The sequence below is a fragment of the Helicoverpa armigera genome, chromosome 11, assembly GCF_030705265.1.
Source record: "Helicoverpa armigera isolate CAAS_96S chromosome 11, ASM3070526v1, whole genome shotgun sequence".
NCBI classification, from domain to species: Eukaryota; Metazoa; Arthropoda; class Insecta; order Lepidoptera; family Noctuidae; genus Helicoverpa; species Helicoverpa armigera.
The window spans coordinates 2,155,779-2,181,459 of NC_087130.1; the positions used below are offsets into that span (position 1 = coordinate 2,155,779).

Genomic DNA, 25,681 nt, shown 5'->3' on the forward strand with positions numbered 1-25,681 from the left:
GCGTTGACCTGAGGGCAAATGTTGTTTTGACGAATGTTGCAAACATTAGTCACGTTGGGAACAAAAATAAGTTGTTATCTCAAAGCTAAACGTCCATAAGAATTTTTAAAAGGATAGTATGTCCGTTTAGGCGTTTACTACTTACAATGGACACTGGCCGCGTAATACGACCGTGGGAATGAGCGGACCGCATCGCAATTAGTCGGACAATCGGCCTGTGAAATGAGGGGAAATCACTCTCGGTGAACACTAACGTTTTCACTAGTGTGAAGGACCAATATTTCTGTAGAAAGGCTTGGTGTTTTTATTATACGCCATGACGTTCATTCAACCCAATTAAATATCTAAAGCGGTCACTGACCACAAAGCACGATAATGACGGTTAAAACAAAACGAAAACAGTTATTGAGATAAAATACTGCTTCATGAAAGTACAATGTAACTTTAATTGGATACTACGTATGTTTACAATCCAAGAAAATACCATATTGTTATCTAAATTAATTTAATGAGACAGAGTACTAGAAAAGTTACATAACTCTTATATTATAAAGAATTGTTCTTACAATTATTCCTCTCTTCGAGTTTAAATACTATGTTGCGCAATCTCGAACATTTTGACTATTTGATCCAATATAACGTGTGAACATGTCTCAATATAATATTGCTATTTAAACCGGCAAAATGCCGTAATATTTCTATAAAAACTTGTATTTAACATTTACGCATATGTATGTAGTAGAAAAATGTAACATTTGCGACTTAAATTATTATAAACAGTCGTATGCGCATTACTCGAAATTTGAAAATGCTACGTTAACAGAGATTGACGATTTCATCGGTCATCTCCGTGCGCCTACGCTTTGGGGGTTTCACTGTGGGCTCGTCATCATCTTCCTCGATGATCTCCATATCGCTGTCGCTGTCTTCTCGAGCCCTTGAAGTTGACGGTCCGGGTTTAGGATCACTGCCGTTGGAGCCATTGGCTGCCTTCTCTTCCTCTTTAGGAGCGGGCATGGGAGCGTCAGTGTCTGTGACGAGGCGCCAGGACTTCTCTTCATCTTCCTGCTGTAATCTGACCCTGACTTCGTAGTTTTGTAGGAAGTCGTCGACCAACAGAGCGCAGCCGTCATTGAGGCCGATTTCCTCTAGTGTTTTGTCGTTGTTGTGGTCAGTTTCACCGGGTTCTGAGGACAGTACTACTAGGCCTTTGCCCTCGACAGTGGCGTCAGGCGCCTGCATGTTGAGCCCCTCCTTGAAGGCGGCGGTGAGATCTTTGAGCGTGAGCTGCTTGAGGTTGCAGGCGAGACCTACTTCTGGTTTGGGCGCGCATACGTAGCATTTTGGATTTGGTGGGGTCAGAGCTGGAAAGAAAAATACAAAATTAATATTATTTACGTTTCCGTGTTTATTTACTTAGCGACAGGACTGGCAATTATACCTTACTTTTTGCATTTCAAATATGATTTAAATTTTATCAGTGTCCACCACTCTAAAGGATATATGTACTATGATGACGTACGCTACGTGAATATATTTTCTTAGCCATGCAAATACCTATTCACTCCCACACAATTCTGGCCACATAAGCCCCTCTTAGCAGCAGAGTTCAGGACATCGGCATTTGGATCGTACCTAAACAGGATGTCATCATGATCCTACAAGCCTTTTTCCCAACTATGTTGGGGTCGGCTTCCAGTCTAACCGGATGTAGCTGAGTACCAGTGTTTTACAAGGAGCGACTGCCCTATCTGATCCCCTCAACCCAGTTACCCAGGCAACCCAATACCCCTTGGTTAGACTGACCTAACCTAAACATAATGTACTGAAGATTTTTAAAATTTTCGTCATAACTTACTCTTCTCTGGCACAAACAACTGTCCGCGATGGTTGACCTTGGGCCGCAGGTAGACGGAGGTGCAGGCTTGGATGTCGCCGCGAAGCACGGCCTGCGCCCGCAGCACCGCCAGCCCGGCCACTATCGCGTTGGCCGTCGCTATGGCGGGGATTATGTTGCCGGCCATCGCTGTGGGGAAAGAAAATTGATTAAATAAGCACTTTTTCACATCAAATTATATTGGACAGTAACCGCAAAAACTTCTTTTCGTATTTTAATAAAGTAACGGGTAAAAAACTTTGCGAATATTAATAATCTGTTTAGGGAAGATTTCAGACTGGGTTTGTTTCTGCACATGTGCAGTTGTTTCGTTACATGCGCTTACACTTTCATACTAGCTCAATGAGCTTATAGCAGGTCAATGTAACTAACCTTAGATTTTTCATAGTTTAAAAATTTAAATCATTCATGTCACATTACTACATAATATTACATAATGGTTGATAAATAAGTACTGACTGTGGCTTAAGTATAAATTATGGGCTGTGTGACAAAAACAACTCTTTTAAACTTTATTTTTTGCAAATCAACTATACGTTCTAAATAACCAAAATACTCACACTTAATCTCAAACCTAGACTTGAGTGGTATATTGAAGATGTGTGCTCGAATATTAGCGCATGCGGTGACAAAGTCCATCGCGCTCTTGTCATCCTTGTCCCACACGAGGTGGTCGCCTTCCGACCGGCCCTTCAGGTCTGCTTGTAGGGCGTTGCAACTCGAGGCAAACACCTGGAATTTTAGATGAATAATTGAGTTAAATTATTAGAATATCTAAAAAAGCAAATTTTTGAGGTAAGGATGTATAATTTCTCTGATGAAAGAATAGTGTGAATCTTGGCCGTGTGTCAATGGGCCGACATAAATGTTGGTTAAAAAACTATTCAATGCAGTCTTTGGACTTATTCTCAAATTCACATAAACAAAGTCACAAGCAAGCAGGGGACTTAATAACTGCAGTAATTCAATTACATATACTTATTACTAAAACAAATTGAGAATACAGATACAATAAGATAAAATTGTATATTACCTGTCCACATTCATGAACAGACCAAACCCTTTGGTCTGGCAACCCCGAATGCTGTGCTGGAGCATTATCTTTCCCGGGCAAGTTGTTCCAAACCAAGGGAGTAGGAGGCCTACGCTTCTTCCAAAGATTCTCCATCGACAGCAAGTAACGTATATCATCTCCGAACAACTTGCTAAACAGCTTCTCCGGTTCATAGTTTGTTTCCGCAGCCCAAGCACGGGTGCTCTTACGTTCAACGTTCCCGGAAGTATTTCCTTCTGAAGATAAAGCAGATGCACCAGCTTCTCCGGCAGCCTCGGGGTCTGCGGTGTCCGGACTTACATCCTGGTCAGGGTCCTCCTCTCCGAATAACTGGTTGAAGAGATGCTTGGCCCATACGATGCAGTGGATGGGTTCCGATGGTGTGTTACGAATTGTGCAGCCAGGGAATGTCTTTTGTGGGGCTTTGGGCTGGCATTCGTAGCATTGTGTTAAGCCTTTTTTGATGAGTTCCACCTGAAATTTAAAGATGGTAAATCTAAGTTTGATGTTTAGTTGAGCCTAAACAAAATGTTTATAAAATTCCAACAAAAAATTGAAATGCATTGAAACAATTAGACACTTTTTGCCATCATAATTACAGGTTTTCATAGGGTTTCACCCATGTCCCAGGGGAGCTACTGCTTCCACTGGGATGAAATGTAGCTGATGGTACTTGGGAAGACTTTTACCAAGTAACATAGGCATGTGGCTTTTCAGTTTATTTATTAATTACATTTTGACATTATTGTTATAATGTAATTAATAAATTACATTATTACATGATGACAACATTGATAGAATATCATTTCATTGATAGAGAATCATTGATCAGTGATACAAACAAATGGGTAGAAACAAAGAAAAAAAATTATCAATCTTTAACATTTTAGTGTGGACAATCTCACCTGTCCAGCATAGCCAGCGGTACCAGTCTCAATGAGTGGCACATTGGCAGCGAGACACATTCTGTTGACATGGTTACGTGCCACACGGTTGTCCAGCGCATTTAGCACAATTTGGAACTGCTTGAAGTAGCTCACGCCATAGTCGTTGCTGAAAATAAATTAATTATTGGATTGAATATTTGAGATATTAATTAACAATAATTTTATAAGGAATTGGCCAATAAGTCTCTCTTGTAAATCGGAAATTAAACAGGCACCTGCACCCTATTTTTTTGAGTTAGATGACCCACTGGGTCAGTGGGTATTTCTGATTTGAGTATTTGTTTTTGTGATTGTATGGGTATCAGAACACATGCTCTATATCACAATCTTTTTAAATTTTTTGACATTCCTCAACAATAGGATGAGGATATTATTTTTGTAATATAAAAAAAAAAATACAAGGGTTTAAACTATTTCTACGGTTGTCATGCTAAGATATTACAAAATACTAAGATCAGTTTAATCTGATAAACATAAGGAAAAAATGCATAATACAAGTGCATTGACCTGTCGCAATTACGCCGACCATGCAAGTGACGTTACGTTGATGTTTACCATATTCCACATTCCTAAGGTGTTTGTACGTGCGACAACTAACCTGATGACGCTGTCGTGATGAGCTACGATATTCACATTGGGGTTGAAGCTCAACGCGCTGTCCTTCGCAACCTGAGCCTTTGACTTCCCAACGTGCTCTTTGTGAAACAGAAACTGACGATTCAAATTGCTTACGTCGATGGTATCAAGGTCGATCTGAAAAAATAAACACATGACTAATGTTTGCCCACCAGAAAATAATCATATTCACTGTAAAACATACGCAGCACGCACAATTTCAATGTTGGGGAAGCCGGTAAGAACGAGATTCTTCAATATTTCACAACCTATACCGCCGGCCCCCACGACCAAAATCTTAGAATTAGCGATGGCTTCCGTCAACTTTTCATCAAATACTCCAGCCACCCGCGCTACCATCTTGAATTTGATAAATATTAAGTCTACTAATAGGAATTTAAGCAATTATTTGCAGTTTTATTTTCAATGAAACAACGTAAACGCTAGCGTAGCGAGGATTCATTAGTCAACTGTCAAAATTGGCGTCAGTTCCTCAGTCGTTCAGAAACAAAAACTATTTAAAGTGAACACTGGTGTAAGTTTTCTAATTATTTTATTTATATGATTCAAATATAATTGAATTAATGTTAAAAAGGAAGGTAATACATGGTTAGTGTAAATGCTGTAAAGGTAAAATTTACGTATTTAATGGTTTGCAAAATTATTGTTCTGTTTCTGAACGAAAGTGTGGCTTACGTCTAGTTTCTGCATTTTCTGACTAGTTTATTGAAATGTTTGCGATTAATTCTCTATTAACCTAGTTTTTGAAGATTTGTGTGTTTTTTTTTTATAAGCGATTTAATATTTTGAAATAATTGTAGTTCGTATTTAACTCATTGATGTCCCAGAGTATCGCACGAGCCTCTGCGAAGAAACTTTTTAATTATGTACGATTTATAAGATGTATGATTTGTGTACTGAAAATATAGGTACAATAAATACAGTTGAAAGGTGTATATGTGTGTATATAATAGAGTAAAATGTTTCGTTACGGTGCCTTGCAATTAAATTATTTAGTTATTCTTATTTTAACTGACATTGATTTATATGGGGTTTTGGGTACAGGTTGTAATACATTCATATTTAAGAGGTTTTTGTCGGACAGCTTGATTAAAAGCTTAACATAGGGTATACCTAGTCCCTGATTACCGGTAGCTTCCATGCGATGAATAGAATAGAATAGAATATATTTATTTGCTTGATGATGGCAGTATATCAAATTTTTTATACTTAGGTACCTACCATATTGTACTCGTCGCTATTTTAAAACTATATTCAACTCTTAAAAACCAGAAGCAGGTTTGTTTAACGAGGAAATTACAAGAAATAGTTTAAACATGAAAATCAACTAAGATTAGTCAAGAACGCGGCAAAATCTTATTCTGTCAAACGATAACATGTCTTGTCACAATGACGTTCGAAAAAAGAATCCTCCAAGCATAGATGAACGGCTGAATGGCGAGGTGTCTATGGTCGCTCGTCTCTGCTGCCCTCTTTGTAACTACTGGCAACTAACACGGCCTCTCCTGACACCCTGACGTCCTCGGCAGGATCTGGGTGAGCCTGGTTGAGTCTCGGAACACCTGCACATTCAATAAGCGAGTTGGATCTGGCTCAATTTCGTCATGGTTTAAATCTCGATTGGTTATCGTGTTCGTCATCGTTTTTCTGAACACATGACACTTTCAGAATAAAAATTATTCGAGGACTTACAAACCTCAAACAAAGTACTAATCCATTTAAAGAAAGAAAAATAAGTAACATCAACTTTAAATCACATAACAAGTACAAAATGAATAACAGAACACTGGTATACCACCCAGTGACTCGCAAATAAATAACATCAACTTTAAATAAAATAACAGGTACAAAATTAATAACAGAACACTGGTATACCACCCAGTGACTCGCAAATAAATAATGTCAACTTTAAATCAAATAACAGATTCAAAATTAATAACAGAACACTGGTATACCACCCAGTGTAGGTGTGTCGAGTGTAAGGCTGAAACATATTAGTTGTACACATATACACACACAAAATAGAAAGAAATCATGTAAATTATTAACCTGGTTTGGAGTGTAAAGCTGAAACATATTAGTTGTAAGAAAAAATACGATTACTTTTACTTATTAGTTAAACCGTGGGTGCAAGCGTGCACTCAAGCGCAAGAAATATGTTATCAAGAACAAATACTCGAACTATACCGAAGTCATAGTCAAATCAAGTCAAGCCAGGGGCTCAAAATATACGGAAGTCATGGTCAAGGCAAGTCATAGTCAAGCCAGTTGTTCAGACTATACGGAAGCCATAAGCCAGGGGCTCAGACTATACGGAAGCCATAAGCCAGAGGCTCAGACTATACGGAAGCCATAAGCCAGGGGCTCAGACTATACGGAAGCCATAAGCCAGAGGCTCAGACTATACGGAAGCCATAAGCCAGAGGCTCAGACTATTCGGAAGCCATAAGCCATGGGCTCAGACCATACAGAAGCCATAAGCCAGAGGCTCAGACTATTCGGAAAGCATAAGCTAACAGAACCAGCAGGAGCACCAGCACAGCAGCGCTCGTGCCGCGACCAGGAGCACCGGCAGAGCAGCGCTCGTGCCGCGACCAGGAGCACCGGCAGAGCAGCGCTCGTGCCGCGACCAGGAGCACCGGCAGAGCAGCGCTCGTGCCGCGACCAGGAGCACCGGCAGAGCAGCGCTCGTGCCGCGACCAGGAGCACCGGCAGAGCAGCGCTCGTGCTGCAATCAGCAGCACCAGCACAGAAGCGCTTGGGCCAGGACACGGCCGTTACACATTCTCGTGTATAAGTCTGCGAACAAGCACTTACGACATACCTTCGTTCGGCCACTTCTGACCATTAAAATCTGGAAAGCTTTTCGCTCTCAGGAAATAAATTCAAGGCATAACTTTGAAACTATGTCTCAGAAATATCATTATTACTAATCATGTGTCAGCAACGCTGAAAACACAACTACCATTGCGGTTTGATAAGTTACGTGTAGTTAACTTCACTTCAGCTTTTGCTACACAGAATACTCATAGGTGACAATACCAATGGTTGGTACATTATTACACATTTTTCCACTTAATACAGCTAAGAGCATAATTACTTCCGATGTGTAATCAAAACAATAGAACAGATCACCTGACCTCAAAGCATCTTGAATATACCGTTGCGTAGATTGCAACGCACTGCAATCCATTACAAAATAAAATAGAACGGCAAAAACTTCAGTAATGGCGGATATCTTTACACCGCGTCGTACTTAATAAAAGTGCCAATGAATCTGAAACTGAAATCAAAAACTTTATAGTGGGAGTGAGACTATCCCACTTCTGATCTTAAAAACCAGAAGCAGGTTTGTTTAACGAGGAAATTACAAGAAATAGTTTAAACATGAAAATCAACTAAGATTAGTCAAGAACGCGGCAAAATCTTATTCTGTCAAACGATAACATGTCTTGTCACAATGACGTTCGAAAAAAGAATCCTCCAAGCATAGATGAACGGCTGAATGGCGAGGTGTCTATGGTCGCTCGTCTCTGCTGCCCTCTTTGTAACTACTGGCAACTAACACAACTATATAAACCTCTAAATTCTCTTTGGCCTTAAGTAGGTCTATCGCATGTCTATCTTTTGATAAAACCCAGAGACGTGCATTTCATAGAGTCATGAATGAAGATGCATTTAGGTAGCCTTAGAATGGGCATTCAAAAAGGATTACCTACCTATACGTACCTTTCCACATTCATCGTCCTCAACATAAAATGCACCGTTACATGGCACAGTTTCATTAAAATTGCTTTTAACTTTATGGAACGACACTAACAGCTTTTATATTTATAAAATGCAATATCGCGTGAAGTGTGGTCATCCTTGTTTTATTTGAGGCTTTTACTTGAAAAGGTGTCACTGTAAATGTTTGAAGACGGAGAATAACAACATTTGGCCCATTAAGAGTAATTTGGGAAGGGTTTATAGAGCCTTCTGGCCAATAACTTAGATTTAAGTGTCTGTGAAATTAAAGGTTAACGGTATCAAATTAGAGGAATCGGGACAACGGTGACGTTATAGGAAATAATAAAGTTCTGTAATGTTCTGTTTTGAGTGGGCAGTTGGAAGGTTTGTTGAAGAAGATTACAGCGTTTTGGTTATTATTAGCCAAAAACTAAATTGAGATATGAGTCTCGACTATCTATTAGGTACCCAAGTAACTTGTAATGCATTTCAATGGTTGAGAACATCAGTCTATTTTTACACTGATAGAAGGATCCCCAAAAATGAAGATAAAGCACGAAAGAGTGTAATATTTCCTACCCATACGTTCCTGTATAAACAAATCTAATGGAATCTGCCGTTTGGAGCGTTTAACGTAAGTGTTCGTTCGGAAAACGTGCAACCTGCCAGGGTTGCCGGCCCTTTGTAAAAGATCACATTCCAAGTGACACGGGTGTCCCCACTTGTCGCGATATATTTTCATTAGAGGGAAATTGGTCAACGATAGACGTATCTTGAATTAAGGTCCACTCTTCTGAAGGCGTAAACAGTGTAGCCAAGGGCCATGGGGCACATCCTAATTCTGCTGTGGGCATGCCCCATTTCAATGTGATTGCTGTCATACCTGCCATCCGATCAAGAATCATGTTGAAAGTCGTTCATATACCTAGAGCAAACAGTAAATTTATACCCTTATTTGTATCCAAACATCAAAGCAAATTGAGACTGCTGATCTCACGTGAAAAGGGCCAGGGCGTGTAAATAAACACCGTTGGTCGTTGTCAGTCCATTTTATTCAGGGTTTTAATAACATTGAATAAAGGACAACCCTATTTCGGGTGGGTGATTCTGTCGTTCCGTCCACGTTGGTGGTTTGATCGCGGGCCCCTAATCTGATTGTATCCGTAGCTACCGAGTTTAAATTGCTATTTAGCTGAATGTTCTAAATTTGGGCCAGTGGTGCTCGGAAATCTATCTCGTTGGTCGTCTGTTACGTGTTCCCCATGGCCGATCGTTTAATTGACACGCAATAGTTGAGCTTTTACTTCAATGTTAAGCTTTTAACCATGATGCGTGGCTTCCTGAAATAGGTATTCATACTCTTTTCGAAATATCCACAAAACGTGTACAACCTACTTTGCTTTGTTTGATATATTTGATGCCAAAAAAACCTGTCAAAATTATCAAAATGCATCTAATCAATTTCAATCTACATTTCAAAAATATTTAAAGGTCTTCAAAATGAAATTATTACTTTAAAGTAATTTTAAGGATACCTATATTATATAGAACTATATCCTAGCATCCTCAGCTTGTTAGTTTAAGCGTTTACAATGGGTGCAAAAAAGAAAGCAGATATTAAAAAGAAGTCTGCCCTGAAGCTCGTGCCGACGGGACCTCCGCCAAAGCCGAAGAAAATACCTCCGCCACCAGCCTCATTCACCAACGACGATATCATGAGATATAAAGAAATCTACAAATTACATGATGAGGATAACATTGACAAGGTTATTAGAAAATTGCTCTTTTAAAAAAATCTCCGTTAACAGTAGCTGCCTGCGCTCTTCATAGAGTAGGCCCGTAATTAGTAGTAGTAGTAGTAGAACACTCTCTGAAATATAAATGCTAGACCAGGTTATTATTACACGTATTTATGAATAATTTACTTTTTACTATTACACAGGTGCCGCTAGCAATGATCCCGCTAATGCTGAGGAAATTAGGATTCAATCCCAAAACTGCTGAAATAAACCAATTGTTCGAGATGTTTCTCGAAGACGAATTTGTCGATACCGTCGAGTTTCACGAGTGGCTGCAAATGATCGAGGCTAAAATCAGTTGGGGAGATGACTTCGAGGCAGCTATCACAAAAGCTATGGCAGCCTTAGGACACGACGACGAAGAAACTGGATTCGTAGATTTCGAACTATTCCGCGACGAACTGATGACGTGGGGCGAACCCCTGCAAGAAATAGAGTTCATGGATTGGATAAAACTCGCACTAAAGGATAAAACGTATAATCAAGAAGACGGGAGGTTTTGTTACGGCAAGTTCGTGGAGAACATGAATAATAAAGACATGAGATACTTCAAAGAGCCCATTAACTATTTCAAGCTTGATCAGAAGACTTTGGCTGAGATGGCTATAAAGAAGGCACAAGAAGAGAAGCAAGAGCATGAGAGGAAAGAAGCTGAGAAAAAGGCTCGAGAGGAGGCTAGGAGACAGAAGATGATAGCAGATGGCTTACTGCCACCAGATTAAGCGTCAGCTTGTCTAGAGCACCACAAACCGACCTTGTTGATCATCAATTCGTTCACACACTTTTTGTAAACGATATTTTATTTTTATATCTTTTTTATTTTTTATAACTTTTTTATTTTTATTATACATATAATGATACGATACTGAGCTTGTGAGTTTTAATGTTTAGACCTTGAATCTTAGCTAACAAAAGGTATATGTCAAGTTTTACAATCCTTGAAGTTAGTCTGTGAATACCTACCCTTACAAAATAGAATTTATACGAAAGTTAGGACGTAAAGTTTGATATTAATGCTAATTGAAAAGGTAGTTCTACTTTAACGGTACCCTTCGGAAAAACTTTAAAAAATTGCAGGCGTAAAGAAACTGGGAACAACTAATAAAAGTTGGTTGCACTTTTTAATTGGACCTCGGCCTCCTTTTCTAATGAGAGATGAGTTATTAAGAAAATTATCAGAGCCCGAGGGTCCGTGGGGACTCTCTAGTTGTGTGGAGCCTAGTTTATGTACTGTTTTTCCTATATTCCCCTATATTGGAAGATTTTTGCAAATCTGACAAACTTCGGAAATAAAAGTGGATGGTGCACTTTACTTAATTCAATAATAAAGATCTCTTGGCGTATACATATTCATGTGTTCGTTAATAGGTTCTAAGTAGCGAATTTGCATAATTTCCAGCTTATGAGGAAATGGCTTGAAGTGTTATGACGCATTTTCGCTCGACGACAAAATCACAAGAGTTTGGGATTTAGCTAGAATAGTGTTAAATGTTTCGGAGATAAAAAGCTAGATTTAAGTCTAGACAGGTACTTACAGCATTTCAGTCTGACTACTTATGTTTTTAGCGAAAATACACTTGAATTAATTTAAGTAATTTTACAGTGTATTTTAAATACGAGTGTGACGTGTAAATCTCTTGAGAATCGTACAAAGCCAAGTTGCATTACGCAGAGACCCATTTGCGAAATAGTCCATTAATACATCTGCAGTGCAGTTATTTTACTAAGTAAGTACTTGCAACTTTGTTATGTGGTCATTACATTATGTAAGTGAAAAGCTGTATGAAAAAATTGCAACATTGTCTGTGCTACCATTTAGGAACATTCTTTGATTGACGCCTCACTTAAAATTCTAGAATTCTTAACCACGGAGGACAAAAACTAGAAAAGAAGTTACTATTAATACCTACTTAATTTATGTTTTACTGATAAAGTTCGAAATTAAAATAAATACCTATTTTAAGTGGCGCTGCACACAGTACTCGTAAATTACCGGAAAAGCATGTACAAAATCTAGCTAATAAACCAAGACATATGCAGTAACTGAAGAGTACTGGTTGTATAGACTAAGCACATTTATCTCGAGTAATAACTCAGCATAATACTTGAAGTTAGTGTTGTTACAACCACGTTTGTCTTGTAATATAACATGCCACGCATTTCTAGGATTCCCGCTAATATTATTTGAGTCGCATGCTCTTTGGGAGAATATTTCAGGAATTGAATGTGTAATGTCTAGGTTAACTGTTATCCTGTGGTGTGTTTGTAAAGGACTTGTACCAAAAATTTTTAACAAATAATAAAAAAGTGCTTAGGGTATCAGGTTGCCGGGGTAACTGGGTTGAGGAGGTCAGACAGGCAGTCGCTCTAAACACTGATACTCAGGTGCATCCAGTTAGATTGGAAGCCGATCCCAACACAATTGGGAAAAGGCTAGGCAGATGTTGATGATTAGGTCATTACTTCAAATTCTTCTTATTATCATATACAATCCGTAGGGTTTCGTTTCGTACTGTTATAACCTTTATTACAAGGCGATAAAGCCTAAGTCAGCTTCACCCTCATACAACGTATTTTTATTACTATTCATTGTATTTTGCCATATGCTGAGCCTGCACTTTTCATGAAGTACGGAAAATAATATCTACATTGGTAGTTAGTTAGATTCTGGACGCCGCCGCGCCGCTGTCGCATTACCAAATTTAGCCGATTAAGAGGGACATTTTACGGACAATTGTGCACAAAAACTTGTGTGTGTTGTGGACAATTAAAGTGTTTTTTTGCAGAAGATAGTCTTTATTTTTTTTTAAAGACTAACGGGGTCGGCCTAGTAACAGTACCTAGTCAAAATTAGCAATACTGTTTATCCTTCCAGCTTATTAGGCAGAGTTAGTATTTAAAACTTTTAATGTAAATATACAAGAAAAAAAAATATAATTAATCAAAATATAAACATAATAACATGGTTGTGCACTAACAAGGGTTGCGGTGTAAGCCATATTTTGCAGTTATGTTACAATTCCCATGCGTGGTGCGAGTAATATCATTATAACCGCGCCGGTTGTAATCCTGGCTGCATTTGTGAAACATGCTATGTGCTGATATTAATATACGTACTATATTTTACATTAGGGCATACACACAGTCACATACGTGACTATATAAGAGTCGAAGGTATGATTTGGAAGTTTGAAAACTGTGGAAAAATAACTTACCTACCTGTTTATTTATTTTAAACTAACTAAAATCCACTTTGTTTCACCCTTTCAATGTATATCTAGATTCTAAAGCCCCGGCAGGGAAGAATTTGCCCAGCTTATATAGTGACGTGTTTTATTCTTCACATCATCATATCAGTCAATTGCCGTCGACTGTTGAACGCCTCCCCCAGTCAGCGTCAACCATAGGTACTGGTCATCAAGTCATCCTTCTGGATACGAGTGGAAATTCGAAAAAAAAACAGATAGTTTTCCTTTTTAACTAAACTTTCTGTAATATAACGTTTTAATCGCTTATTTGCTCAAATCTCTAAATAGCACTAAGTCGTTTCATTGTTGTCTAGCAAAACACGTGCGGAAGAAGAAAATTAATTTTTAAAACATACTTATTCGAAAAGAAAATTAAAAAGAAAGAACCATTTTGTGCAGTACACAGAAGTCAACTGCATAAAGCCAGTGCATAATCTCATTTAATCGTGGAAACCTGAATTAGACCACTTTATAAAAACAAAACGCTCTCATAAAGGAAAAATTATGTTTTCCGCAGCACACGAGATAACTTCTCATTTAATTTTTCTCCACACAAGACTGTTACGAATCTTCCATATTATGCTAAGACCATTTAACCAACTGGAGACTCAATTGCTGAGCTTTCTTCTTTGCATAGGGTAGGTCGAGACCGCCGATCATACTCGTGCTAATATTGTGTATCAAGCTAATGCTTGTATTCAACAATACTGTCGCGTGCAACTTGAAACAATGTCAAAGGAAAAGCTATTATTATTTGTTGCGGTACCTCGAGGGCAAATTGCAAGACTTTTTCACATTGACATTCGTTCTCATGGCGGCTCCACTTGTTCAATGCTCAAAGACATTATGTGTTCATTTTAATTTATTAAGTTGATATTTTTCTTTGAAATTGAACAGTTGAACTGGAATTTCGGAGATAAATATATGCTTCGTTTAATTTTATACGCGTGTAACGAGGCGCCCGATTACGTGTAATGGCGATAGCAATAAATTGCTATTAGGCTACGTTTTATTGTACCTACCTAACGGAAAACGACAGACTTTATTGACATTGGAAGTAAATAATGGTATTTGTACTTTTGATAGCTTTAGCTGACTTTGGTCTTGACTTATTTATGTTGGTACCTATTTTTTTCCGGCACTGTTTGTACAAAAATATTTGGTAGAGTTATTACTTTTACGTGCGGCGGTTTATCGGGTGATGTTATCGACAACTTACATGGTTGAAATGGTAACTTATCAACAACATCATCGATGATTTTTCCAATGAAAGGTAAACGTTGTATAAAGAAGACATTATACAATGATTTTTTTCTCACTGAGCCAACCAACCATACTATTTCAAAGATTAAAATAACCTTAACCTGTAAACATGAAATGAATCAATTTTATTTCGGCACATGACAGTCATGTAATTAAAAAACAAAAATAATTAAGTAGTTCTTCTACGAAAATCCAGTATAAGTTGACCTGAATCTTTGTTTATCTTCAAGTTTACAGAGGTCCATAGAAACTGGTGCATTAATCAAAGCTGGGCGGAAATTAATTATTGGCTAACGAGGATCGTGAGAGTAAGTGTGTCTGCTTTCTTAATTAAACTTTGCTTTGGACGTGTTTTTTTTGTGACGTCATTTAGTGCACGTGCGGAGTTGGCTTGTGTGTGGCAATATCGAAGATGCGATGTAATTATGTTAGTAACATCTTATACATACTTACCTAATTATAGTTGTTTTCTTTGGATCACACTAACATTCGGGACATTAATCTGACATTGATCATTAGAATGATTAACATCATCGAGCTTAGAAGTTATATGTCAATGATTAACATGCATCAATGTTTCTTAAGGAGTTTCAAGTTGTGATCAACCTAACCAACTGAAAATTATTTGTGTTATCTGGCACAAGTCATTTTTTAATGTCACTTACTTAAAATGACAATGCTTAGTATTTTTTTTTACTAAGTAGGTACATATGTACATATGCTAGGTTATACAATGTAGCACGGATAAAATATGTATCTTTTTTTTTCCTTTTCCAAGACATCGCACGATTCCGTGTAATTTTCATTATAGACATCAAACATACACGTGGATTCTTCCAATCAGACTTCAGTACAAACGAGAACAAAATGATTATTCACATTTACTGACAAAAAGAATTGTATTAGTATGTATTCTTACGTGGAAGGTTTGTATGGAACATAAATAATGTTTGAAAGAAGCTAAAAACCTCTGTTAATTCAAAGTAGGAGATTGTTCTATTGAGTTCACTTATACGTACTTACTGATTAACTTCCGAGCATAGATTCGCACATTTTTTCATATGTGTCGAGTACTTTCCCCTACCCTCTGAAAAGTAACATTGTTTTATGCGTAGCGAGAAGTTTGCCATGATTTATAGTTTTTATTATTTTGTTGCTGTTACCAGGTGTGATATACGTAATTGGATTCTGTTACTGTTGTTGATTATTGAAAGACAATGCAACATATTATTGTAGGACTGTCTTTACGTTGCAGCAACATGTTACTTGAGATGTAACATACCTACATGTTACATGATTTGTTTGTAACGCATTAGTGAATTACAAGAATTCCAAATCAAAAGAAATTAGAGGAAATAAAACATAGTTATCCATAGAAATCTTTTTCAAATAAATAAATGAATAGTGTTTCTTTGTGCTCAGGCGCGAAGCTAATCACTTTCTTTTGTATTTCAGCTAATTTAGTTGTAGTGTCTAAAAACAATAGATAAAACGAAGTAGGACACAACTTAATTACGATTGAAGCCAATTGGAGTTGAACTACAGCTATTTATTAGTCCTAAGGCGTTTTTCTTGATAAGTATTTACATTTGCAGTTTTTATAAAAGACTTTATTTTCTGTTTCGTTAAATAGTTGGAGAAAGTCGTTTTACCGCGCAACGTTCTACGTATCATTTTTGACGGGTAATATTGCAACATATATTACGTAACATGTATGTATGTTCAGAAGAGTATCTATATAATGATATCTAGCGACCTATTGTACTGGCTATCTTGCAGGTTTAATCACCTATCAAACCCTAGTGTCAGCCTTTTTACACGCTTTTTATTAGCTTCACCTGTATGTTTGTATGTTTGTAGGTTTGTAACCGACTTCTTTGGGCGCGATTTTGACCCACTTTTTTCATATCCACCTTGGCCTCTGATATAGAATTATAACAACGACTGCCATCGTTGAACATCTAGGCTTCAGGAGAAAGTCTAGATTACAGTCTAAATAGTAGTTTCTAGAGTCCTTTACTCATATAGTTTCAGAACAAAGGACTAAGTAAGTATATGGTTAGTCAGTAACGAGAACCTGCAGTGATTTGTAATAAGTCGTAAAAATCCAAGATTTACGATGAAATCCTGTATTTTTTATTCTCTCCCCTTGTTTCAAGTTATGGGTTATTGATGGATTCCATTTTCATAAAATTTCTTGTGTTACCTACTCCTGTATCGGTATCGAGGCCCCTTTGTAATTTTATTAGATATGGATTTCGTGTCATGGTTTATATATTTTTTGCTATGAACTATAAAAGCACTGGCTTGATTTTACGTCAAAATATTTTCTTAGTTAACATAAAATTCTGATATGTTATTTTATACTATTTCATATAGGTACTCATATCAAAGGACCAAAGAGACCAAATGAAAGCCTCGACTTTCATTCGCCCGAAGCATTAATTATTGGCTAACATATGCTTAGATCTTCATTATATTTTCACAAAGACAAAAGGAGCCTAACATCTTGGATTCTATACCTACGTTAATATAATAAACGTAAGTATTCAAAGCTAGTTAGTTACGTGCGTAACAAAAAACCGGCGTCTAATTATGAAAATGAGCACGACATTTCATTCGACTCAGTTAAGAGGACGAATTGGAATTTTTGGCGCCAAGGATGTCAATTTTTCTCAGTAAATACAAAACGGATCAAAATACAACTTGGTTACCTGAAAGTTCATGATATAAACCTTATTTTGTTAGTTGTAGAAACATGATTAGGTAACTTTTATAACAGAGAAAAATATATCAAACATACCTCTTTTTAAAAAGAGATTCACATATTATGGGCAAACGGGACCGATTTAAGCCTCTTAACTTTTTTAGTAGTTGAGTATATACATACTCTTTAAAATTGTAGTAGGATTTTTTATCAAATTATCATTTCTAAATAATAAAATTACAAAACCATTTTGTCGCTTACGACTTTTAGTTATAAGCTAGCGCGCGTATTGTTATCCTCGCCCCGCTCAGACGCTCCGACCCCTTTTGGCGCCTTAGATGCGCGTGCCGGTTATGGAATTATTGTTGACCACTTCCTCGCCTTAATTAAGAAATGTAGTTTATGTTATTTAGTTATTAAGAAAAATTAAATCAATTAAAAAAAAAGAAAATTAACAAATTAAGTTTCTTAAAAAACCTGCCTAGGGGTCAGTTTTACTTAGAGGTATTGGGTAGCCTGAGTAACTGGCTTGAGGAGGTCAGATAGGCAGTCGCTTCTTGCAAAACACTGGTACTCAGCTGCATCCGGTGAGACTGGAAGCCCACCCCAACATAGTTGGGAATAGGCTAGCCACATGATGATGGTGTTTCTTATAAAACATGTTTAAAAAGGTTGTATATAAAGTGAACAGGGGAAGGTATTATGAACGGTGAACGCGTTCAATCGTTCATTTCGTTCGTTCGGCTAGTTTCTGATTTACGGAGGTGAGTTTCGGCGGGTAATATATTGTGTGTTTTATATTGGATGGCTTGATGAAGTACTCGCTTAAGTGGTATCTGTTTTGTGGGCAGTTACCTACCACTTGGAAGCTTAAAAGGTTTGGCTTTGATAGTACTTGTAGTGAGCGGAATTCAAAGAACATAAATGATGCTACGGTGATTGAGTACTAAGGAGTAAGTTCTTCAATTCTGTCTATTATGTTATCTGTGGTTGATTTTCACTATGTTGTCACTTTAATTTCAGTTAGTGTAGTAAAAAACCTAATATCACACAAAATTGTATTTAACGGAGTGGAAAACTGTTGTAGCATAGTAGTGTATCATACAAATCTTTTAGCACATGACACTAAGGTATGCAAACGCCCTTTCATACACGACATAATGCAAAATCAAACATGATGCACTTTTAATAACAAGATGCAAGCACTTCCTTACACCAATTCAATTTACAGCAATTTTAATACAAAACTGGCGAGTCTAGTACATTTTTCTAACTTAGCGTCAAGACATATAGTGTATTAGTTGCTTGAAACAGATTGTTTGCAGCGTGCTCTCTCAGGAAATGTGCCAACAAAGAAAACGTACTGTCTGTGATTTTGATATTTTTCGTTTGTTTTTAAAAAGTCTTTGTGCGAAATGTATTTTCGCGGGCTGTGGAATTGAATTGTGGTTGTACCTTTCGCTATTTTAATCATCATTTTATCGTTTGACTACTTAGCTAATAGGTAATTAAAGAAAAACAATTCGGCGAACAGAGAACCTCCTCCTTTTTGCAAGGTCGATCGAGAAGACATTGAGTAAATAGTTGTCAGTAATGTTAGAAAGCCTATTTTCATACTCCACAATTTGGAAACTAGCACAAGCTCCCGAAAAATATAAAAATATAATAAGTGTACAAACACTAATTTATTTCCAGACTTTGTTTAACAATAAAGCTTTTAGCAGTTTGCTTGATTATGTTAAACAAATGTCTAACAAAGCCAGGCTTAATTAACTTCCAGTTCGTTGAACTAAGTTTAAAGTTACGGTCTTATTGTCTGCTCATAAAATATTGTGTATTACTTAATTAGTTATTTAGTAACTTAATATCTAATATAATATTATAGTCTCAGTAGGTCTGAAACGGATGAGTGAATTTTAGCTTTTCTAAGGATGCGTTTAGACTTTGAACGAACAAAGAACGCTTTATGATCTCAGTGTAAGAACAAGAGCATATCAAATTATTTAAATATAAACTAACTTTACACAATTATTGCAATTTGTACTTAGTTTTTATACATTTTGTACCCTAAAATGAATGCTTTGCTGCTTCACCCAGCTTTATATCCAAAAGTTTTCATTCCGGCTGATTTGAGCGACTGCAGTTTCATACTTATGAGAAAGAATCTCTTTGATAAAAAGAATTGCTTTTGCACAAATAAATGCTTTCATCACGAAATCTTTTCAGGAAATAAAGAACGTCTGGGAGGAATATTAAAACATGCAGGTAAACATATTTTACGAAAAGAGCTCTTTACTTAAACTTTGCTGGTACTTGAATTTCGCTCTTTTCAGAGATGTTTTCCTGAAGGAATATACATTTTAAAATATTGCAGTTTTCTACGAGATCATATTTCTCGCGTTTCGTCATACGTCGGTTGTCAACGTTCTACGTAATTTTCGCTGCGGAAGTTTATTGTAGACTCATAGACTGCTACGGAAAACTTATAGCTAATGAGAATAATAACATTCACGAAGTGGTTGCAAGTAATTTTATTTTTGACACTTAGGTAAGTTATTTTAAGTTCTATAAAAAATATGAGAGAGAGAAGAGAATATGTGGTGACTCCTACTCATTATTTTCTTGTTATCAATACTGCACCTCGTAGGAAGTTAATATTAAGTAGGTAACTTAAGTCCAAATTATAACCTTCTTCTTCAGATTTCAAACATCAAACTTTTAAAAATACCAGAGACAATATTTGCAAAACAAAAATGTAATACGAAAACGGGAGCACGATGCTTTGGCCGTGGTCCAGAGAATTACAAAATTATGGCCATATAGCGTGTAGTGTGCTGGGAAAGTGGTAGAAAGTGAAATAAGGGCTGATGACCTGGAGCGGGGAAATAATGTGTCTGTTTCATATAGATTCATCGTCATCATTATCATCAGCCTTTACTGTCCCACTGCTGGGCGCAGGCTTCCTCTCATACAGAGAAAGATTGAGCGTTGATCACCGCCTTAGCTTAGTGCAAGTTGGTGCTAGTATAGTCCAGGTTTCCTTTAGAGGTTTACTTTCATCTGTAATCAGGCATTGGTGTCTTAGATATATTTATAAAGAAGGTGCCTACACTTCATACAATTGATGTTAAACAAGTAATTGATGCAGGAAACACGACTGCAAAATATACGATAAAGTATAAGGGCACGAGGATGATGATCACAAACACGACTAATGTTGAGGGACGTCACTAGTCCCGTCATTCATTTTCGTTCATCTTCAACACAGCACTAGCAGCTGTCAATTCATGGTCAAAGCATGTGGAACATAAATAAAATAAAAGATTTAACATCAAGTGGAAGTTATTTAATCAAGTTTAATCAAACCCATCATGACCCAAAACACAGCAAATAACATGGTGTCAGCGTGGGGTGGAATGCCGCCGCTTCCCGAAATGTGTTTTGTGGGAAACCTGTCAAAGAATTTTCAGGTGTGGGTGCAGCGATTAAAGATATATCTGACGGCTCACGGAATGGAAAAAGAAAACCCAAAAAGATTGGTAAATATTCTACTTAACTATATAGGGCCGAAAGGCATTGAAATTTATAACACTTTTGGAGAAAATGAAAACGAAACTTTGGAAGAAGTCATTAAAAAATTTTCTGAATACTTTGCTCCGAGAAAATCGTTGATAATTATACGAAACGAATTTTTTACAACTACGCAAGGAAATTCAACACTTGAAGATTATTTTCAGAAACTTATAAACTTAGGAAAGGACTGCGAATTTGAAAACTTAACTGAAGGAATAACAGTCAGCAAAATCATAGCAGGGTTAGACAAAAGATTTAATAATTTAAAAACAAAATTAATGGCGGAAGACGATAAGAGGCTTACTCTAGAATATATCATGAAATTTCTTCTTAGTGCTGATGCATCAAGAAAGTATGTAGAGAAGATGGGTGGATCGGAGGAGCCAGTGGAATCAGAAACTGAGGTACTGTTCTCGACTTCACGGAAAAAGGATAAATTATATACAAAGAAAATAAATAACTGCACAAGATGTGGCCAAACACATGAAATGAACAACTGTCCCGCTTATGGAAAAAAGTGTTTCAAGTGCGAGAAATCTAACCACTTCAGCAACAAATGTCGCAATAGGGGGCAACGTCAAACTACTAAACAACAGCATGTGAATGTTGTGGAAGAAGGAGTGGATGACAACAATGAGGACTTCTTCATTGGTGTGGCAATGCTCGGTAATGAAATAACACAGGATTTCATGGTAAGAAACCAAATGATACCTATGAAATTTGACACTGGGGCAGCATGCAATATTATAGGTACTAATGTGTGTAAAAAACTAGGCCTTAACAAGAGTGATTTTGAACCTTGTAACAAGAATGTCATACAGCTTGATGGTAAAAGTGTTTCAGTATGTGGTACATGTACATTAGAAATACAGCATCCAAATCAGTTAAAATATAGAGTAAAATTCATTGTTATTGATGGTTCTGTGCCTACTTTGATAGGATGTAAGACATGTTTAGAATATAATTTTGTGAAACCTAATACTAACCTAGTTAAAGTACACAATGTAACATGCAATGATACTGAGATCAACAAATTAATTACAAGTTTAAAATCCAATTTCAGTGAACTATTTGATGGTGGTCTTGGTTGCTTACCTGGCTTGGTGAAAATACAACTAAAGGAAAATGCTGTACCTGTTGCTCAAGCTGCACGTCGGGTTCCCTTTTCATTATTGCCTGAATTGAGAGAGGAACTAACAAAAATGGAATCAATGAGAGTTATTGAGAAAGTAAATAAACCCACTCAATGGGTAAACAATTTAGTCCTGGTAAGAAAACCCAATGGTAAGTTGAGAATATGCATAGATCCAAGAGCATTAAATAAATTTATATTACAGCCAAAATACCAGTTACCGACTATAGATGAGATTAAAAGTAAAATGCAAAATGCTAAAGTATTTGCACTGCTTGATGCTTCAAATGGTTTCTGGATGTTGAAACTTGATGATGAAAGCTCTGATTTATGCACATTCATTACACCTTTTGGGCGCTACAGGTTCAGGAGACTGCCATTTGGTGTTAGCTGTGCACCAGAGGAATTTAGCAGAGTAATTAGTCAGATGTTTGAAAATGTTGAAGGAGTAATACCATATTTAGACGATTTGTGTGTCTATGCTGATTCAGTTAAACAACTAAAAGATAGATTACAGAAAGTTTTAGAGATTGCATCAACAAATGGTATAAAATTTAATGAAAATAAATGTAAGTTTTTTGTATCAAAATTACTTTTTGTAGGTCATATTTTCACAGCAAGAGGCATTTCTCCTGATCCTGATAAAGTTCAGGCAGTTATGAATATGGAACGGCCGAGGTGCAGGAAAGATTTGGAAAGATTTCTTGGCATGTGTAATTATTTGTCACGATTTATACCCAATTATTCAAAATTAATTGAACCTTTGAGAGTTTTATTGAAGAAGGATACAGTGTTTTACTGGGATAGCAATCAAGATCAATCAGTGATGTCACTAAAAAAGGCTTTGTGTAGTAGCCCATGTTTAGCCTACTTTGACACAAATAAAGATATAGTATTATCAGTTGACAGTTCATCAACTGCTCTAGGTGCTGTAATACTACAGCAAGATAGACCAATTGCATTTGGGTCTCGTGCCTTAACTGTAACTGAACAAAATTATTGTCAATTAGAAAAAGAAATGTTAGCAATTGTATATGGATGTTATAAAATGCATCAATATGTGTATGGTCGTAAAGTTCATGTAGAATCAGATCATAAGCCACTTGAAACATTATTTAAGAAACCATTACATAAAGTCCCTGCTCGACTACAGAGAATGATGTTGTCTGTTCAAGGTTATAATTTAGAGGTAGTATATAAGCCTGGTAAACATTTGTATATTGCAGATACCTTGTCACGCAGTTGTCCACCAACTATTGAAAATAAATTTACACAATTAAGACAGAACATTGTCTGCCATGTTAAATTGCAGAGAGATTGCTTACCCATATCAAGTAAACAGTTAATTAAAATACAAAAGGCTACAGAGATGGATCCTACATTAAAACAAATAAAAAACTATTTAAAAAATGGGTGGCCTAATAATTTGAATAATTTGGATAAAAAGACTAGAATCTTTATGACATTTAGGGACGAATTAGGCCTATTAGATGGTATAATTTTAAAAAGTAATTTGATTGTTATCCCTGACTCTATGAAAAGTGAAATTTTGAAAATAATTCATGATGGACATGTAGGTGTGAGCACCTGTAAGATAAGAGCTAGATCATGTGTATTTTGGCCTGAAATTAATAAAGATTTAGAAAGTTATGTATCCAGCTGTGAACCTTGTGCTAAGTATAAACCTAATTTGCAAAAAGAACCTTTAGTCAATCACTCTGTTGAAACTCTGCCATGGCACAAAATAGGCATGGATATATGTACATTTAAAGGAAAAGATTTTTTGATATTTATAGACTATTACTCTAAGTATATAGAAGTATGTAAGCTTGAACAATTGTCCACTGCCTGTGTAATTCTTAACTGTAAGTCTGTCTTTGCAAGACATGGCATTCCAGCTTTGGTGGTTACAGACTGTGGTACACAATTTACATCAGGTGAATTTAAAAACTTTGCGGAAAAGTATAATTTTAATCATATTAAAACAAGTCCCAAACATTCTCAATCTAATGGTCAAAGTGAAAGTGCAGTTAAGATATTCAAAAACATAATGAAAAAATGTACAGAAGATGGATCAGATCCATACTTAGGTTTGTTGAATTACCGCAACACACCGAAACTTCATATGCCATCTCCTGCCCAGTTGCTGTATTCAAGAAATTTAAGATCATTGCTACCAGTGTCCAAAAATAAGTTTGTACCTAAAATATTTAATGTTGATGACAAATACTACAGTCATATTGAAAATGTTAAAAAGAATTATGATAAACATGCTAAGCCTTTAGCAGAACTAAGTCCAGGGCAACATGTATATTTTAAAAAATCTCTTGACTCAAATTGGTCACCAGGTAAAATTATTAATAAGTGTGAAGAGCCACGCTCATATTTGGTGGGGGATGAATATGGTAAAACATATAGAAGGAATAGAAAGTACCTTACAAATCGGCCTCAACCTAAAATGAGTGTTAGTTATAAGCCTTTAGATAATAACAACAACTGTCATAATCATACTTACTCATATTTTGAAGATGTGCCTGAACTTTCAATGTTGTTTCAAGAAAGCTTGACTCAAGAAGGTGGAACCACTCTAGATAATCATGATATTATAAATACTGAAGAAAGAGAAAATCAGAATATTTTACTTGAAATTTCAGGCACAGACACACAAGAGCATTCAAATGATTGTAATAGTGATTTATCTCTTGCTTCCTTTCAGAGAAGCTTCTCTGAAAATACATTGAAAGAAATCTCGAGAGAGAATGATGATAGAGAGGCTTGTCCACAAGGAAGCTTGTCTATAACTAATTTAGATTCTAATACCTATGTTACTCGCAGTGGTCGTAGTATAAGAAAACCGCCTAAATTTCAAGATTACTGTGAGTATGAAGATGTTGATTAGACAAAATGGAGATAAGATGTTACTTAGCTCATTAAGTATAAAAGGGGGGATGTTGAGGGACGTCACTAGTCCCGTCATTCATTTTCGTTCATCTTCAACACAGCACTAGCAGCTGTCAATTCATGGTCAAAGCATGTGGAACATAAATAAAATAAAAGATTTAACATCAAGTGGAAGTTATTTAATCAAGTTTAATCAAACCCATCATGACCCAAAACACAGCAAATAACAACTAATCCAAATGTTAAAAGAAAAAATCGTAATCTTATAGTTTTCAAGTGACATGAAAAGTGCAATTTAAATAAAAACATACAAAAAGCTACAGTATCCCTGAGTGCTTCGTTTAAAAGACTTTTATCTCAAACAAATAAAGTAAAACTTTAAGTCCACTTACTAACTTTTGAGCATTCGACTTGCGCCAAACGAGGTGTTCCGTTTACGTCTAGAACATTAAAATTTTCCATTTATTTCCGTATTTTCTCTAAGAATTTCAGTCGCAATGCGCTTTCATTTTAAACACGAGCCAAAAGTACTACAACGGGTGCCGTATCTTGTGACACAGTTAAAACCATGTGCGCCAAAGTGCATGTCAGGATATATCTACCTTATTGGTGTGTATGTCAGGAACAGGACCCATTTTACCACATTTTCTTCCGTACATTTTGTGGTCAGAAGCTGTTTAGAATATAGATTAAATGTAAATGCTGGCCGATGTAAAAGTGGAATCCAGAATTGGGTGGACCTACAAAAAAGCTCCCTAGGTAAAGTACCTATGTATATTTTTGTACAAGACTATA

General features: G+C 36.5%; 3 protein-coding genes across 5 annotated transcripts; 2 read left to right on the forward strand and 1 right to left on the reverse strand.

The window, feature by feature from the left end:
* Nucleotides 1–488: 488 nt before the first annotated feature.
* Nucleotides 489–4,991, reverse strand: LOC110371990 (SUMO-activating enzyme subunit 2). Its single transcript, XM_021328486.3, has 7 exons — nt 4,730–4,991; nt 4,497–4,651; nt 3,857–4,004; nt 2,931–3,425; nt 2,458–2,629; nt 1,859–2,026; nt 489–1,364 (listed from the first exon to the last, which is right to left on the reverse strand). The coding sequence occupies exons 1-7, from the start codon at nt 4,871–4,873 to the stop codon at nt 817–819; spliced, it is 1,830 nt and encodes a 609-aa protein (XP_021184161.3). The 5' UTR covers nt 4,874–4,991; the 3' UTR covers nt 489–816.
* A 4,694-nt stretch (nt 4,992–9,685) lies between these two features.
* Nucleotides 9,686–10,838, forward strand: LOC110372001 (uncharacterized). Its single transcript, XM_021328498.3, has 2 exons — nt 9,686–10,029; nt 10,206–10,838. The coding sequence occupies exons 1-2, from the start codon at nt 9,856–9,858 to the stop codon at nt 10,782–10,784; spliced, it is 753 nt and encodes a 250-aa protein (XP_021184173.3). The 5' UTR covers nt 9,686–9,855; the 3' UTR covers nt 10,785–10,838.
* Nucleotides 10,839–20,571: 9,733 nt separating this feature from the next.
* Nucleotides 20,572–25,054, forward strand: LOC126055229 (uncharacterized protein K02A2.6). Of its 3 annotated transcripts, none has more exons than XM_049843532.2 (2): nt 20,572–21,545; nt 21,917–22,057. In XM_049843532.2, exons 1-2 carry the CDS (start codon nt 20,652–20,654, stop codon nt 21,917–21,919), a joined length of 897 nt encoding a protein of 298 aa, XP_049699489.2. In that variant the 5' UTR covers nt 20,572–20,651; the 3' UTR covers nt 21,920–22,057. The 3 variants fall into 3 exon arrangements, with proteins under 3 accessions (XP_049699489.2, XP_063892884.1, XP_063892885.1); XM_064036814.1 differs by having other exon boundaries at nt 20,573–20,819; nt 21,018–25,054; XM_064036815.1 differs by having other exon boundaries at nt 20,679–20,819; nt 21,188–25,053.
* The last annotated feature ends 627 nt before the right edge of the window (nt 25,055–25,681 follow it).

Coding starts and splice junctions, on each gene's coding strand:
- LOC110371990 (XM_021328486.3), bottom strand. CDS start 4,873: ATGGTAGCGCGGGTGGCTGGAGTATTTGATGAAAAGTTGACGGAAGCC. Junction 4,005..4,496: donor CATCACGACAGCGTCATCAG/GTTAGTTGTCGC, acceptor ATTTATTTTCAG/CAACGACTATGGCGTGAGCT. Junction 2,630..2,930: donor CTGTTCATGAATGTGGACAG/GTAATATACAAT, acceptor CTAAAATTCCAG/GTGTTTGCCTCGAGTTGCAA.
- LOC126055229 (XM_064036814.1), top strand. CDS start 20,652: ATGACCCAAAACACAGCAAATAACATGGTGTCAGCGTGGGGTGGAATG. Junction 20,820..21,017: donor AAGAAAACCCAAAAAGATTG/GTAAATATTCTA, acceptor GATTATTTTCAG/AAACTTATAAACTTAGGAAA.
- LOC110372001 (XM_021328498.3), top strand. CDS start 9,856: ATGGGTGCAAAAAAGAAAGCAGATATTAAAAAGAAGTCTGCCCTGAAG. Junction 10,030..10,205: donor ATGAGGATAACATTGACAAG/GTTATTAGAAAA, acceptor ACTATTACACAG/GTGCCGCTAGCAATGATCCC.